Source organism: Gastrolobium bilobum, unplaced genomic scaffold (genome assembly GCF_033153095.1).
Source record: "Gastrolobium bilobum isolate Gb01-03AN ecotype WA unplaced genomic scaffold, APGP_CSIRO_Gbil_v1 utg3414, whole genome shotgun sequence".
NCBI classification, from domain to species: domain Eukaryota; kingdom Viridiplantae; phylum Streptophyta; class Magnoliopsida; order Fabales; family Fabaceae; genus Gastrolobium; species Gastrolobium bilobum.
Genome location: NW_026896598.1, coordinates 43,028 through 56,338, shown reverse-complemented (window position 1 = coordinate 56,338; position 13,311 = coordinate 43,028). Strand labels below are relative to the sequence as shown.

Sequence of the window (13,311 nt, the reverse complement as noted above, 5' to 3'; positions counted from 1 at the left end):
CCTAGTAATCACACTTGTACTTCTTTAATTATTTCAAGATTTCTTAATGTGGGTTGTTATAGATTACGCTGGAAACCTTGAAGATTCACCGCGCCATCACATCAATGGAGTTTGGGGAAGCTTTCTTGCGTTATTGATTCCACCATGTTAGGTTAGATTTTCTTTGTAGTTTGAGCTAGATGGAACCCAATTGAATCTTTATGTTTCTGAATTAATCTTTAATGTAATTTTCTCTTTTTATATTGAATGAATATGTCTTTGCTTAATGCCTTCTATGAGTTGTTCTTATAGATTTAATTAGGATTCATATATTGCAATAGGGATATTGGTATATGAATTTGGTTTGACTCATTCATCATTAATTTGTATGACTCTAGGAATACACATATGAATTGTGCCATTTTTATTATTCTTTATATTAATGCTAAAATCCTTTTGAGAAACAGCAAGGAATTAGGAGTCTTTTAAACGAGTAAAGGGTTAAAATGCCAAGGGATTAAGTTTTAACTAATTTAGGGAAATTTATGGGAAATATAAAAAGGGCGATTAATTAAGGTCTTAATTTACAACATAAAGGAGAAATTGGGGGAAATAGAAATCCTAACTATGTTTCTTGATTGTCACGTAATTCAAATTTTACTTTCTTGCTTTGTTATTTAGTTTAATTTCCATACAACTTTCTTGATTAATTGTCCAACTTAAGCGTAAATAGTGAATTGGTGATTGAAATCTAATCCTCATGGGAACGATCTCTTACTTATACACTTTATTACTTGTGCGACCGGTGCACTTGCCAAAATCGCAACAATGAGCTAACTTCTTTTTGGAATGGTAAAACTATGAAGATGTTAAATCGCTGTCTTTGAAACTCTCTGACTAAACCTTTTGGATTTCTATTGTTTAATTGTTTTAATATCTTGTATCAACTGACCTTGAGCATGATTGAGAAAGAAACTTTCATAGGAAATGGATTTCAGACATTTGAACAATAAGAGGAAGGTGAGTAGTGTAGTAACACTCTCACTGGTGGCCTTAGGAATAAGGGACCACCTTATTTATGAAGGTTCTGTATTGAATCATGTTAGTATATGGATGTCCTAGAGACAATCTTTTCATTAGATTAGGACATATGTGGACCTTTTATATTGTCGCAAATAAATAAAAAGCACTATTTATCCTGTTTCATATTTTGTCTCAATATTATAGTTAATATTTTATATGAGTAACTGGATGAACCCCTTGGAATAAAATAGGTATCTCTTGAGTATCTGTGATGAGATCATGATCATGAGGATTCAAGGATACTGGATGTTTATTCCTAATTTTATGTTCCTAATCTAGAGACACTGAGAATGGGGATCAATGATCTCGGGTAAGACTAGCACGACTTATCTACTTGTATTCTGATACAAGGTAAAGACCTCATGAGCTACAGATATGGAGATGTCTTAGCTAAAGTCGTGGGTGGACCTATAAGGGTATAGCTCGCACTGAACAGACCAACAAAGAGACTATATGAGGAAATCTTACAAAAGTATCATTAGAGCAGTCTCTTAATATTTGGGTATGTCTTTCCTTAGACCATAAGTTGTCACCTAGACTGTGTTCTAGAAGGCATGTTTTGATTGTATGCCTCGTCTGCCTGAAACATGGAGACTCATAGGTATACTTTTGGGCATGTCCTGAAAGAGCACAGGCCTAGGGTGATAAGCTGAAGGAATTCGTCAAATCTCTGTCAGGGATTAGGTTATCTGTAAACCAGAGAAATCGGGATGGCATTTACAGGACTCGGGAATCTATGCATAGTAAAAGAGATCATGAGATGATCTTCCTTTAGAGTCAGTAAATTGAAGATTCCCTATTTCGAATAAAGCTTACCCTAAACTGCAAGGGTTGATACATTTCCTCACCCTAGGTTTAAAGGGAAGGTAACCGAGATGAAAGGAAATACAAACGGAAACCAAATATGTGTAATAGGATGATCAAGTCATTAATCTAACTAGTTCTGGGGCAACAAAGCATTGTTAGTGCTATGTGTTGTCATTAAATGGGTTGTGGGCTTGTTGGGCCCAAGCCCATTTATGTCAGTGGTTATGTTGGACCTAATGGGTCACACTAACACCTTATTGTCATGTTGATCTAGCATTAAAGCTATTGGGCCTAATAATGGTTGTTCGCCCAAGAAGAAGTTTGGAAGCCCACCTAAAAGGGAAAAGGGCGCATGGATCATGTAATGGGCTTGGATGGTCCAAGACATTACTAATTAATTTAATTAGTTAAATTAATTATCAAATATTTAAATTTTGAATTTTGAATTTGAAATTTGAATTTTGAAATTCGAATTTTGAATTTGAAATTTGAATTTGAATTTTGAAATTTGAATTTTGAATTTAAATTTTGAATTTGAATTTTGAATTTAAATGTTTGAACGTTTGAATTTAAATGTTTGAATTCGAATTTGAATTGGCTATGAAAAGTTGTTTCATAACAAAAGGATAAGATAAGATCTTATTGGAAAAAATTCCTAGGATCAATAGGAAATCTTTGATCACATCCAAGGCTGAATTTGGGGCGCCACTTTGGTTGTTGTGAGTGTCATCTTGTCAACCAAATAAGCTCCAAATCAGATTAGGTTTGTTGAGAGAATCAGTGAGCTAGTTGGTTCAAATTTGAATGCAACTACACAACGTATCTGGACTATTTTTGGGGCTGAATTGGGCACACCATATGGCTTGCCATATGATGGTTGTTAAGTCAGATTTTTGTTAAGATATTGACTTGATATCATGAGGATATGATAGGAGGTTGTTGGCAAGATTTGATGTTGCAACAACTCCATTTTTCCTCTCTATTGGGCGCTACTTATGGTCAGATTTTTAGAGAAAAATCTGATCCAATTTTGATAGTTCTCTCATCTCCTTTGGTCATCCTTTTGTTAGGTTTTTCTCAAGAGGTTTTGAAAAATAACCTAGCCATATATCATCAAATCCATGCGCCATTTTTGTGAAGTTTTAAGCTGAAAATTTCACTCTTCTAAACACCTTTACCTAGCCTCCTCCTTCACACATTGGACGCCTAGCAAGCTTTTGTGGTGAACAATTAGTGGCTTTTCAAGAAGAGTTCTTGCATCTTGACGTGGGGTGGTGTGGATCAACGTTAGAGGGTTTGAACCCTTCAAACCTGACACTGATCTCCTTGGTGTTTGAATCACAAACAAAGGTAACATCATGCTGTCTTAAAGCATGAGTCTTGATTGCATGTGTGATTCCGCATGAAAATTTTTGTTTTTCCCTCTCACATGCTTCGGCCTTCAAGGTCATTTAACTTTCAAGTGGTATCTAAGCCAGGTTGCTTTACCATCGGCGGGTGATGGTACCTTGTTTGTGAAAAAAAAAAATTCACGGTCAAAAATCTTTAAAGGGTTAAAGCTTGAATTTTTGCATATGGATTTTGAATTACAATGCTTTAAATTGTTAAAGTTTTTGTTTTTATGAACATGTTAATACGATTGCTATGTTCATATATCTATATGTAATCATGGTTTTTTTTCTTTTTCTTTGTGAAAAATTTTAAAAGGAAACACCTTTTTTGAAAGGGATGATTCGGCCATGAAGGGTACTTAAAGTACCTTGATTGTTTTCTTATTTTTTCTCCATGAATTGTCCCATGAGCATAGCATGAATTTTTCTGACAAAATTTATCATATACATGCATATATGATTCGACCATTAAAGGGTTTATAGTTGCATGCATGGTTTAATTTTGTGTTCTTTAAGAAAGAGTTAACAAAATTTGAATTATAAAGGTTGTTATATAATTCGGCCATTAAGAGAAAATTAAGAAAATTTGAATCATGATTCTTGTAATTATATTTTAATTGTTAAAATATTAAAGCGCTAAAACGTTGGGTGACCAGCGTTTTAGCGTCCTGGCTTTTCTGGGTCAGGCATTTTAGCAAACACCTTATGTGCGTGTGTGCAGCAGCATATATATGAGACGGTTGGGGATAAACCTTATCCCAAAAAAAAATGAATGAATGAAATCAGCTACACCACACATGCAGGAACATACTGAACACATTTTACTCATGAAGATTACAAGAAGTTCATGAATCAGATGAATGAAACCCTAAATAAAATAAAAAGAAAAACAAACAAACAATAAAGAAGACAAATGATGGATAGAAAGAAGATGATTGCACATACCTTAGGAAACATGAGTTAATGTGGAGGAATTTGATGAAGAAAAGTAGAAGAATGCAAGATAGGATGCCCAAGAGAGAGATGAGTGGAAATAGAAGAGTGAAAAATGTGAGAGAAAGCGGGAGGGAAAAAGCCCGTGTCTTTTCGAATAAGTGACAGGGCGCTAAAACGTAGAAACCAAACGTTTTAGCGCCCAGGTCCAGAGAAATGTGCACAATGTGTTTGCAGCACCACGCTAAAACGGTCACTAGGGACGTCTTAGCGCGCTGGACCAGAGTGTGTGTAAATAATGTATTGGGTGAACGCTAAAACGGTCAGTATGAACGTTTTAGCGCTCATGGCCAGAGAGTTTCATAGTGATGCAACTCCTAGACCGCTAAAACGTCCAGAACGGAGGTTTTAGCGCCCAGCACTGGTCAAAAATTTCTCTTAAGATTTTCAAAACTTTTCCCTCCTTCATTCTTCATTGTACTAATGGGGTATGAACATTGAAATTACATACCTGGTACAGTGGGTTGCCTCCCACTCAGCACGTGTTTAACGTCACGAGCCTGACGGGTATGATCTATTTTACCTCTAATAAGGCAACTGTCAGTAGTTGCCTATCCACAGCACTTCCAACATATAACTTCAACCTCTGACCATTTACTGTAAAACTTCTGTCTGAATCCAAGGAACTAATTTCCACGGCCCCATAAGGTTTCATGTCTTTCACCACAAAGGGTCCAGACCATCTAGACTTTAACTTTCCTGAAAATAGCTTCAACCTAGAATTGAACAAAAGGACTTGATCCCCCACCTTGAAATCCCTAGGTGTGATCTTCCTATCATGCCATAACTTTGTCTTCTCTTTATATAGGCTTGCACTTTCATATGCAGCGAGACGGAACTCATCCAATTCATCCAACTGTAGTAATATTTTCTCTCCTGCTGCCTTTGAATCGAAGTTCAGAAACCTCATAGCCCACAATGCCCTGTGCTCCATGTAAGAACCTGCACCGTTAATTAAGGAATTTAATTAATAAATTATGCAAAATAAGGAAATGATTCCATAATTGACTCTAGTAATTATTAAAAGGCTTTAATAATTATAGTAAGTGAGTAATAATGCTGAAAGTCGCTTTTCGGAAGAAAAGTGCAGATACCGGTTCTGCTAGTCGGTATAAATGAGTACCAAAAAAGTATCCCGGAAAATTAAAGTAAGTGAATGTTATTTACTAGAATGATATGTAGGACTTGTAAAACGAGTTTCAAGTCCAAATAATGAGAATTGGTGCTAGAAACCGGTACTGGCTTGGAAAAGCGCGTACCGGAAAGGTGCTCAGAAAATTATAAGAAAAATATGATAAATCTTAGAAAATTATGTAGTTTCATAACCCAAAGTTTGGGATTAAAATTCTAAGCGTAGCAATTAAAGTTAATAATGTGTGTTTAAGTGCGTTTGGGCTATAAATACCCTTACTAAGGGCACATTGCCCTAGATACCAGATTTTGCTACGTGAGTTGTGTTGGTGGCTGACCAGAAACACAGCCTTTGGGTTTTCTCCTTCCTTTTCTTGAGGTTCAAGGCCTTTTCTTCCTTGATTCTTCACTTTTTCTCTTGTAAACACATTGGGTGAGTGTGAACAATCCTTGTGAGTGAGAAAGAGACTTCATTTCTGAGTTTGGCTTCTGTCTTGAGAGGGGTGAGCTTGTTGTTTTCACGTTTTGGGAAGGAAGGAGCTTTCCTTAGGTGTTTTGAAGCTTCAAGGAGCTTCCTTGTTGTGTAAAAGAACCACCTTTGTGCACTATTTTCGTGTACAGTGAGAGACAGAACCTTGGAGCTGTTGTGTGAGCTCTAAGAGCACCCTTTTTCTGAGTTTGAGCTTTGGTAAGCTTCATCACCTTTGATCTTGAGTCTTTAAGTTTAAAAATGAAAGCTTGATGCATGTTAAGGCTTAAAGATGATAACTTGTTGTTGGGTAATGTTGAACACACCTAGAAATGCATGTTTAAGTGCCTACAATCGATAAAAACCCAACCTTGGAAGGATATCTTCACGAAATGCATTTTTTGCATTCTGTCGTGAAATATTCGGATATGTGCCCGATGAATATCCGGATATGTGATATCCGGATATAGGTTTTGAGTATCCGGATATTAGATATCCGGATATGGGATTCTGGATATCCGGATATTGAATATCCGGATATGGTCCCAAGGAATATCCGGATATTCTGGGATTTCGAAGAACAGTAACTGTGCTGTGAGGACAGTAGGCTATTGGGGGTTTGTGGACCCTAGATTGAGGAAGTTGAACTTCTGTTTGTTTAAACTAAGTCAGAATCAAGTGATTAAGGGCTTATGGTTTGGTGAGAAGCCTTAAGACATAAAACGTAATGAAAAGGCGTTGTCTTTAATTTGTATGCATGTGGTACATGTTATTGATTTATATTTGGTCCATAACAGATTGTGATCTGCTGTGATTGGACTTTGAGCTTGTGGCATTGGATAGCTAGCTTAGAGCTAAGCTTTCGTGTCCTCGGTTTAGCCATGTTGTGGTTCCACCATGTCCCATGGGAGTATGGTTTATGCATGCTGTGTACATGCTTTTGGATATCTGATATGTTGATTTAACTTTACATGTAATGGCTTTTAATATGGATGTGTTGTTTCATCTTGACGGGAAGCTTGAGTATGTAGCGCCATACAAGACGGTGTACCGGGGTGAATGCAAGTGGTACTTGCACGGTGTGTAGGTGATAGACGTATACTTGCACTGTCTCTGGCCAGTAGATTAGTATTGACACACATGGCATGATTATCTGCTGCATTGCATTGTTTTAGAAATGATAAATGATAAACTGCTTTTGAACTTATATTGCACATGTAAGTGAGCTTGGGGTGGAAGATCCTTGAGGACTCACTGACTTACTGAGATTTCTAGATTAGAGATCTTACCCCACGTTTGGGGAATGCTTATTTCAGGATCAGGTAGTATGGGTACTGATGCCTCAGGTGGCAGGAGGCCGGAGCTTAGCTGATTATGTTTTACTGCTTTATGTTAGCATGACTGGATTTGGATGTTGTTTATGTTTTTCGCTATTTATGATATGTTGTTGTTGAGACTGATGTTGGGCAGGTTGCCTTATTTGAGTGAGCATGGGGATTGTCTATGACAGTTTCTGTTAGTACTTTTAGATTGGAGTTGTATAAACTGTTAGATGGTCCGGTCTACGTTGTTGTAGTTTCGTGACTAGAGCCACATTTATAATACCTATGTTATGAGGTATTTCAGTTAGCTGTTTTATTGCAATTACATACGGGCGATGTTTTATTAATTGATTATTAAGCAAGTTGGTAATGTTAATGGCATCATAATTGAAAAGAAAAAGTAATTCCTCATTTTTAATTAAGCGCAGCTTAATACGATATTATGATAACATTACCGGATATATACGGGGTGTTACACTCCAACCCTACTGGCAAATGGCATGCTTTCCCAAACAACAGTTGAAATGGGGACATTCCAATAGGAGTCCTGAATGCTGTCCGGTACGCCCACAGAGTGTCATCAAGTTTCTTGGACCATTGAGTCCTAGCACACCCAACAGTCTTCTCCAATATTCTTTTTAATTCCCTGTTGGAAATCTCAACCTGACCACAAGTCTGTGGGTGGTACGGAGTACTTATCTTGTGCATCACCCCATACTTTGCAAGAGCATACTCCACCATCCTATTATCAAAATGAGTTCCCCCATCACTGATTATAGCTCTCGGGACTCCAAATCGCGAAAATATGTTCTTCCTCAGAAAAGCAATCACAACCCTAGAATCATTGGTAGGTGTGGCTATGGCCTCAACCCATTTTGAAACATAATCAACTGCCACCAATATGTACTTGTTAGAGTAGGACGAAGGGAAAGGTCCCATAAAATCCATACCCCAAACATCAAATATCTCCACCTCCTGTATATTGTTCAAGGGCATTTCATGTCTCCTGGAGATATTCCCAGTCCTTTGACAGTTCTCACATGCCTCCACATACTTCTTGGCATCCTTGTATAGAGTTGGCCAGTAGAAACCGCTTATCAACATCTTTGCTGCGGTTCTCTCTCCTACAAAATGTCCACCATAAGCAGAACCATGACAATGCCACAATACATCCTTCTGCTCCTCCTTTGGAATACATCTTCTGATCACACCATCTGAACACCTATAAAAGAGATATGGCTCATCCCAAATGTATCTCTTCACGTCATGTAGAAATTTCTTCCTCTGTTTCCATGTGAAATCCTTAGGCATTATCCCAGCAGCTTTGTAGTTGGCAAAATCAGCAAACCATGGTGGGGTACTGATGGTTAAAACTTTATCCCCCACCATTTCCGTAACAGCACTTATTGCCAGTATCTGTTCATCAGGGAACTCTTCTCTGATCACTACCTCTGATCCTTCTTGAAGCTCTTTTTCTGTAATCCTGGATAAGTGATCAGCCACCAAGTTCTCAACTCCCTTCTTGTATTTGATCTCCACCTCAAACTCTTGTAATAGTAACATCCAGCGGAGTAACCTGGGCTTAGCATCCTGTTTACTTAACAAATACTTTAGAGCTGCAGGGTCAGTATAAACAATAACTTTTGATCCTAGCAGATATGGCCTGAATTTGTCAAATGCATACACAATAGCCAGTAATTCCTTTTCGGTAGTAGCATAATTCTTTTGTGCACTATTTAGGATTTTACTAGCATAGTAAATGACATGCAATAATTTATTCACTCTTTGGCCTAGTACCACTCCTACAGCATAATCACTGGCAACACACATTAACTCAAATGGCAATAAAAAATCAGGTGCCATCATGATAGGTGCAGTGATCAACTTCTCTTTCAAAATATGAAATGCATGTAGACATTCATCATCAAACATAAACTCTTGGTCTTTGACCAACAACTTGCATAAAGGCTTGGCAATTTTTGAAAAATCTTTAATGAACCGCCTATAAAATCCTGCATAACCAAGAAAACTCCTCACACTTTTGACATTGACAGGTGGAGGAAGTTTCTTTATCACAGAGATTTTTGCCTTATCTACTTCTATTCCTTTCATAGACACCTTGTGTCAAGAACAATTCCTTCAGTCACCATGAAGTGACATTTTTCCCAGTTCAAAACCATATTACAATCTTGACATCTTTTTAAAACAGAATCCAAATTTTCCATACATGCATCAAAATCAGAACCAAATACAGAAAAATCATCCATGAAGATTTCTCTATATTTCTCTACCATATAAGAAAAAATGGACAGCATGCACCTTTGAAAAGTGGCAGGAGCATTACATAAGCCGAAGGGCATCCTCCGGTATGCAAAAATTCCATATGGACATGTAAATGCGGTCTTCTCCTGATCCTCTGGAGCCACAGCTATCTGGTTGTAACCTGAGTAGCCGTCCAAGAAACAATAGAAGGCATGTCCTGCCAACCTCTCCAACATCTGATCCAAGAACAGAAGGGGAAAATGGTCCTTCCTTGTTGCCTTGTTCAATCTCCGATAGTCAATGCACATCCTCCATCCAGTGATTGTCCTTGTGGGAATCAGTTCATTCTGCTCATTCTTTACCACAGTTATTCCCCCTTTCTTGGGTACTGCTTGAACAGGACTCACCCAAGCACTGTCTGAGATAGGATAAATCATCCCAGCATCAAGTAGCTTCACAACCTCCTTCCTCACTACCTCTTTCATAGTGGGGTTGAGTCTTCTCTGTGGTTGCCTTACTAGTTTGACTTCCTCTTCCATCAAGATTTTGTGGGTGCAGAAAGAAGGATTGATACCCTTAAGATCTGAAAATTGCCATCCCATAGCTTTTTTATTCTTCTTGAGTACCTTAATCAACTTCATTTCTTCACTCTCAGATAACATTGCATTGATAATTGCTGGATATGTTTGATCATCCCCAAGGAACACATACTTCAGATTTGAAGGTAGTTCTTTAAGCTCTACCTTAGGTGCTCCCACAGGAATGTCATCTATCTTCTTATCAAGCTCTTCCACTACTGGTTCCTCTTGATAATTTTCTGTACATGTCTCCTCAAGAAATCTGTCTTCCTCCAATGAAAAGTCTTCTTCTCTATTCACTTCTTCCACCATCTCCTGTATGACATCAATACTGAAACAATCCTCCACATCAACAGGATGTTTGATGGCTTCAAAGACATCAATTGTAACTGTTTCTTCATCCACCCTTAGCATCAACTTCCCTTGTTCAACATCTATCAGGGATCTTGCAGTTGCTAAGAATGGTCTTCCTAAGAGTAAAGGACTTTCAGTATCCTCTTCCTCCATATCAAGTATCACAAAATCCACAGGAAAAATAAACTTGTCCACCTTAACCAACACATCTTCTACTAATCCTTCTGGTTTTTTGATAGATCTATCTGCTAGATGCAGAATAACATTGGTATCCTTCAACTTATTTATCCCCAATGCCTTACAGACAGACAATGGCATCAAATTTATACTTGCCCCTAAATCACATAGTGCTTTACCAACTTCCACATCCCCAATTGCAATTGAAATGCTAAAGCTCCCTGGATCCTTCAACTTTGGAGGTAATTTCTTCTGAATCAGAGCACTACATTCCTCCGTCAAAGCCACCGTCTCACCATCCTTAAACTTCCTCTTCTTAGATAGAAGATCCTTCATAAATTTTGCATAGTGAGGTATGTTCTCCAGAGCTTCAGCAAATGGTATGTTTATCTGCAATTTCTTGAAGATATCCAGAAATCTTGCATAGTGTTGTTTCTGAATCTCTTGCTTCAATCTCTGAGGGTAAGGAACTTTGGCATATGGAGACAAAGTAACTGGCTGGTCCTGCTTGTCAGCCATCTTCTTCTTCTCCCACTTCATTGTCTTCTTGGGCACACCATCATTGTCAACTACCACATCTTTTTCTTCCTTATTTTCCTTCACTGTTTCTTTTTCTTTATTTTCCTTCACCTTCTCTACCTCGTCATCAGAGACTACATTTCCAACCACAACCTCTTCTTCATCCTTCTTATCTTCCACATTCTTTTTCACCTGTTGAAGCACCAACCCACTTCTTGTCATGATTGCTTTGCAGTGCTCCTTAGGATTCACCATTGTATCACCAGGAAACTTTCCTTGTGGTCTCTCAGATATCTGTCTTGATAGCTGACTAATCTGGGTCTCCAGATTCCTGATAGATGCTTCCTGATTCCTGAATGAAGTCTTGGTCTCTTGCATGAATGCAGATGTTTCCTCTCTGAATGAATTAGACCCCTGAATGTAATCTTGAGTAGTCTTGGATAACTGAGCAAAGGCTTTTTCCCATGCAACAATATCACTTGGCTGTGATGAGTGTGTTGGAGGAGGATGCAGTGGAGGATTCAATTGATGGTTGGAACTATAACTAAACCCTGGGTGCTGATTCTTGTTCTTCCATGGTGGCACATACACATTTCGCCCCCGATTGTTGTAATTCCTCTGGTTATTGTTGTCATACCACACTCCATTAACCTCTGCTTGTTCTGGTGATCCCCCATAGTCACATTCCTCTGTCACATGGTCTTTGCCACAGATAGCACACACACAATTGGTATCCACAGAAGCAACCTTTTGTGAGGATAGTTGCTTAGTGAGAGCATCCAACTGTTGTTGTTGTTGTTTCTGTGTCTGCATCAACTGGTCATTCTTTGCCAACAAAGCATCATAGCCATCCAGCTTGATGATCCCTGTCTTTCTGTCAGTCACTGGGGCATTATCAAATTCCTGAGATGCCAATGATTCAAAAATATCCAAAGCCTCTTGAGGAGTCTTGGTGGTCAATGAACCACCAGCAGTGGCATTCACCAATGTCCTAGTATTGGTGGTCATCCCTTGTAGGAAGATTGCTGCTTGATTCCACACCTCTATTCCATGCTGTGGACATTTCCTCAATAAAGTCTTGAATCTCTGCCAAGCCTCATAAATGGATTCTCATTCTTTTTGCTTGAAGCCTGTGATCACATCCTTCAACTTTGCCCTCTTGGATGCTGAAAAGAATCTGGCCAAGAACTTGGTTTGCAGATCATCCCAAGTTGTTATACTCCCCTGAGGCAATGATTGCAACCATCTCCTTGCATCATCCTTCAGTGAATGAGTGAATAGTCTCAACAGGATTGCATCCCTTGTGACACCGTTAATTTTCACAGTATCACTCAACAACAGAAAATTTTCTATATGCAAGTAAGGGTCTTCTGCACTGGTTCCAACAAACTGCTCCTTCTGCACTAACTGTACCAATGCAGGCTTCAATTCGAAGTTATTTGGCTCTACTGTAGGGCACACAACACTACCAATTGGAAGAATCACTGCAGGAGTCATCTAATCTCCCAGTGTCCTCTGTGGTGGTTGCACATGATTTTCTGCCATAATTTCTACTTGGTTGACAGCACTGGATTCACCCCTTTCTTGAAACTGTCTTCTTTGTCTTGCTGCCCTTCTTTTCTTCCTCAAAGTCTTTTCTAATTCTGGATCATACAACAAGAAGTTTGGATCAATAATACCTCGCATACACCAGAATCAAAATTGACCAGAAATTTAACACAAAATAAAATGTTGAAAATAAAAGGATTCAATCTCAGATTTCTATGGTATCAATCAATGTTGAAAAACAAATCCCCGGCAACGGCGTCAAAAACTTGTTGCGAATCTAGCAAGTGTAATAGTCGTACAAGTAATAAAATGATGAGTAAAGATCGTTCCCACAGAGATTTGTATTCAAACACCAATTAACCATAGAAAACTAATTTGAATCAAACAAGAGTTTGTAAAAATCATGAATGTTTTGTCACCAGAAAATTGATTTGAAGTAACATAATATAATGCTAAAATCTGAATTAAGATTTAATAAAAACAAGTAGTCAGAAAACAACTTCCCTCAACAATAAACTCATGTAAAAACTGACCATATGATGAATTCTTTTTCATGTGATGTTAATCAACCTTTTACTTATCATCAAGATGTAATCCCTTACTACCCTGATAGATACATTAATCAGAAACCCCAATCCCTTGGTGATTCCTTTCTTAATACATACATTAAACACTAAAGTCTTAAGATTACATCAGAA

At 38.1% G+C, this 13,311-nt stretch overlaps 1 protein-coding gene and 1 non-coding gene across 2 annotated transcripts; one reads left to right on the top strand and one right to left on the bottom strand.

The window, feature by feature from the left end:
- Positions 1-7,817: 7,817 nt before the first annotated feature.
- On the bottom strand, positions 7,818-12,562 carry LOC133300814 (uncharacterized; the record flags this gene model as incomplete). The annotated part of the gene is made up of 6 exons (XM_061500400.1): positions 12,389-12,562; positions 11,177-12,118; positions 10,565-10,936; positions 9,370-10,432; positions 8,346-9,271; positions 7,818-8,219 (listed from the first exon to the last, which is right to left on the bottom strand). Coding segments are annotated over exons 1-6 (3,879 nt in total), but the record flags the coding sequence as incomplete, so codon positions are not given.
- On the top strand, positions 12,111-12,217 carry LOC133300817 (small nucleolar RNA R71). The gene has a single exon (XR_009750104.1). It is a non-coding gene; the product is annotated as a small nucleolar RNA R71 (small nucleolar RNA).
- Positions 12,563-13,311: the final 749 nt, after the last annotated feature.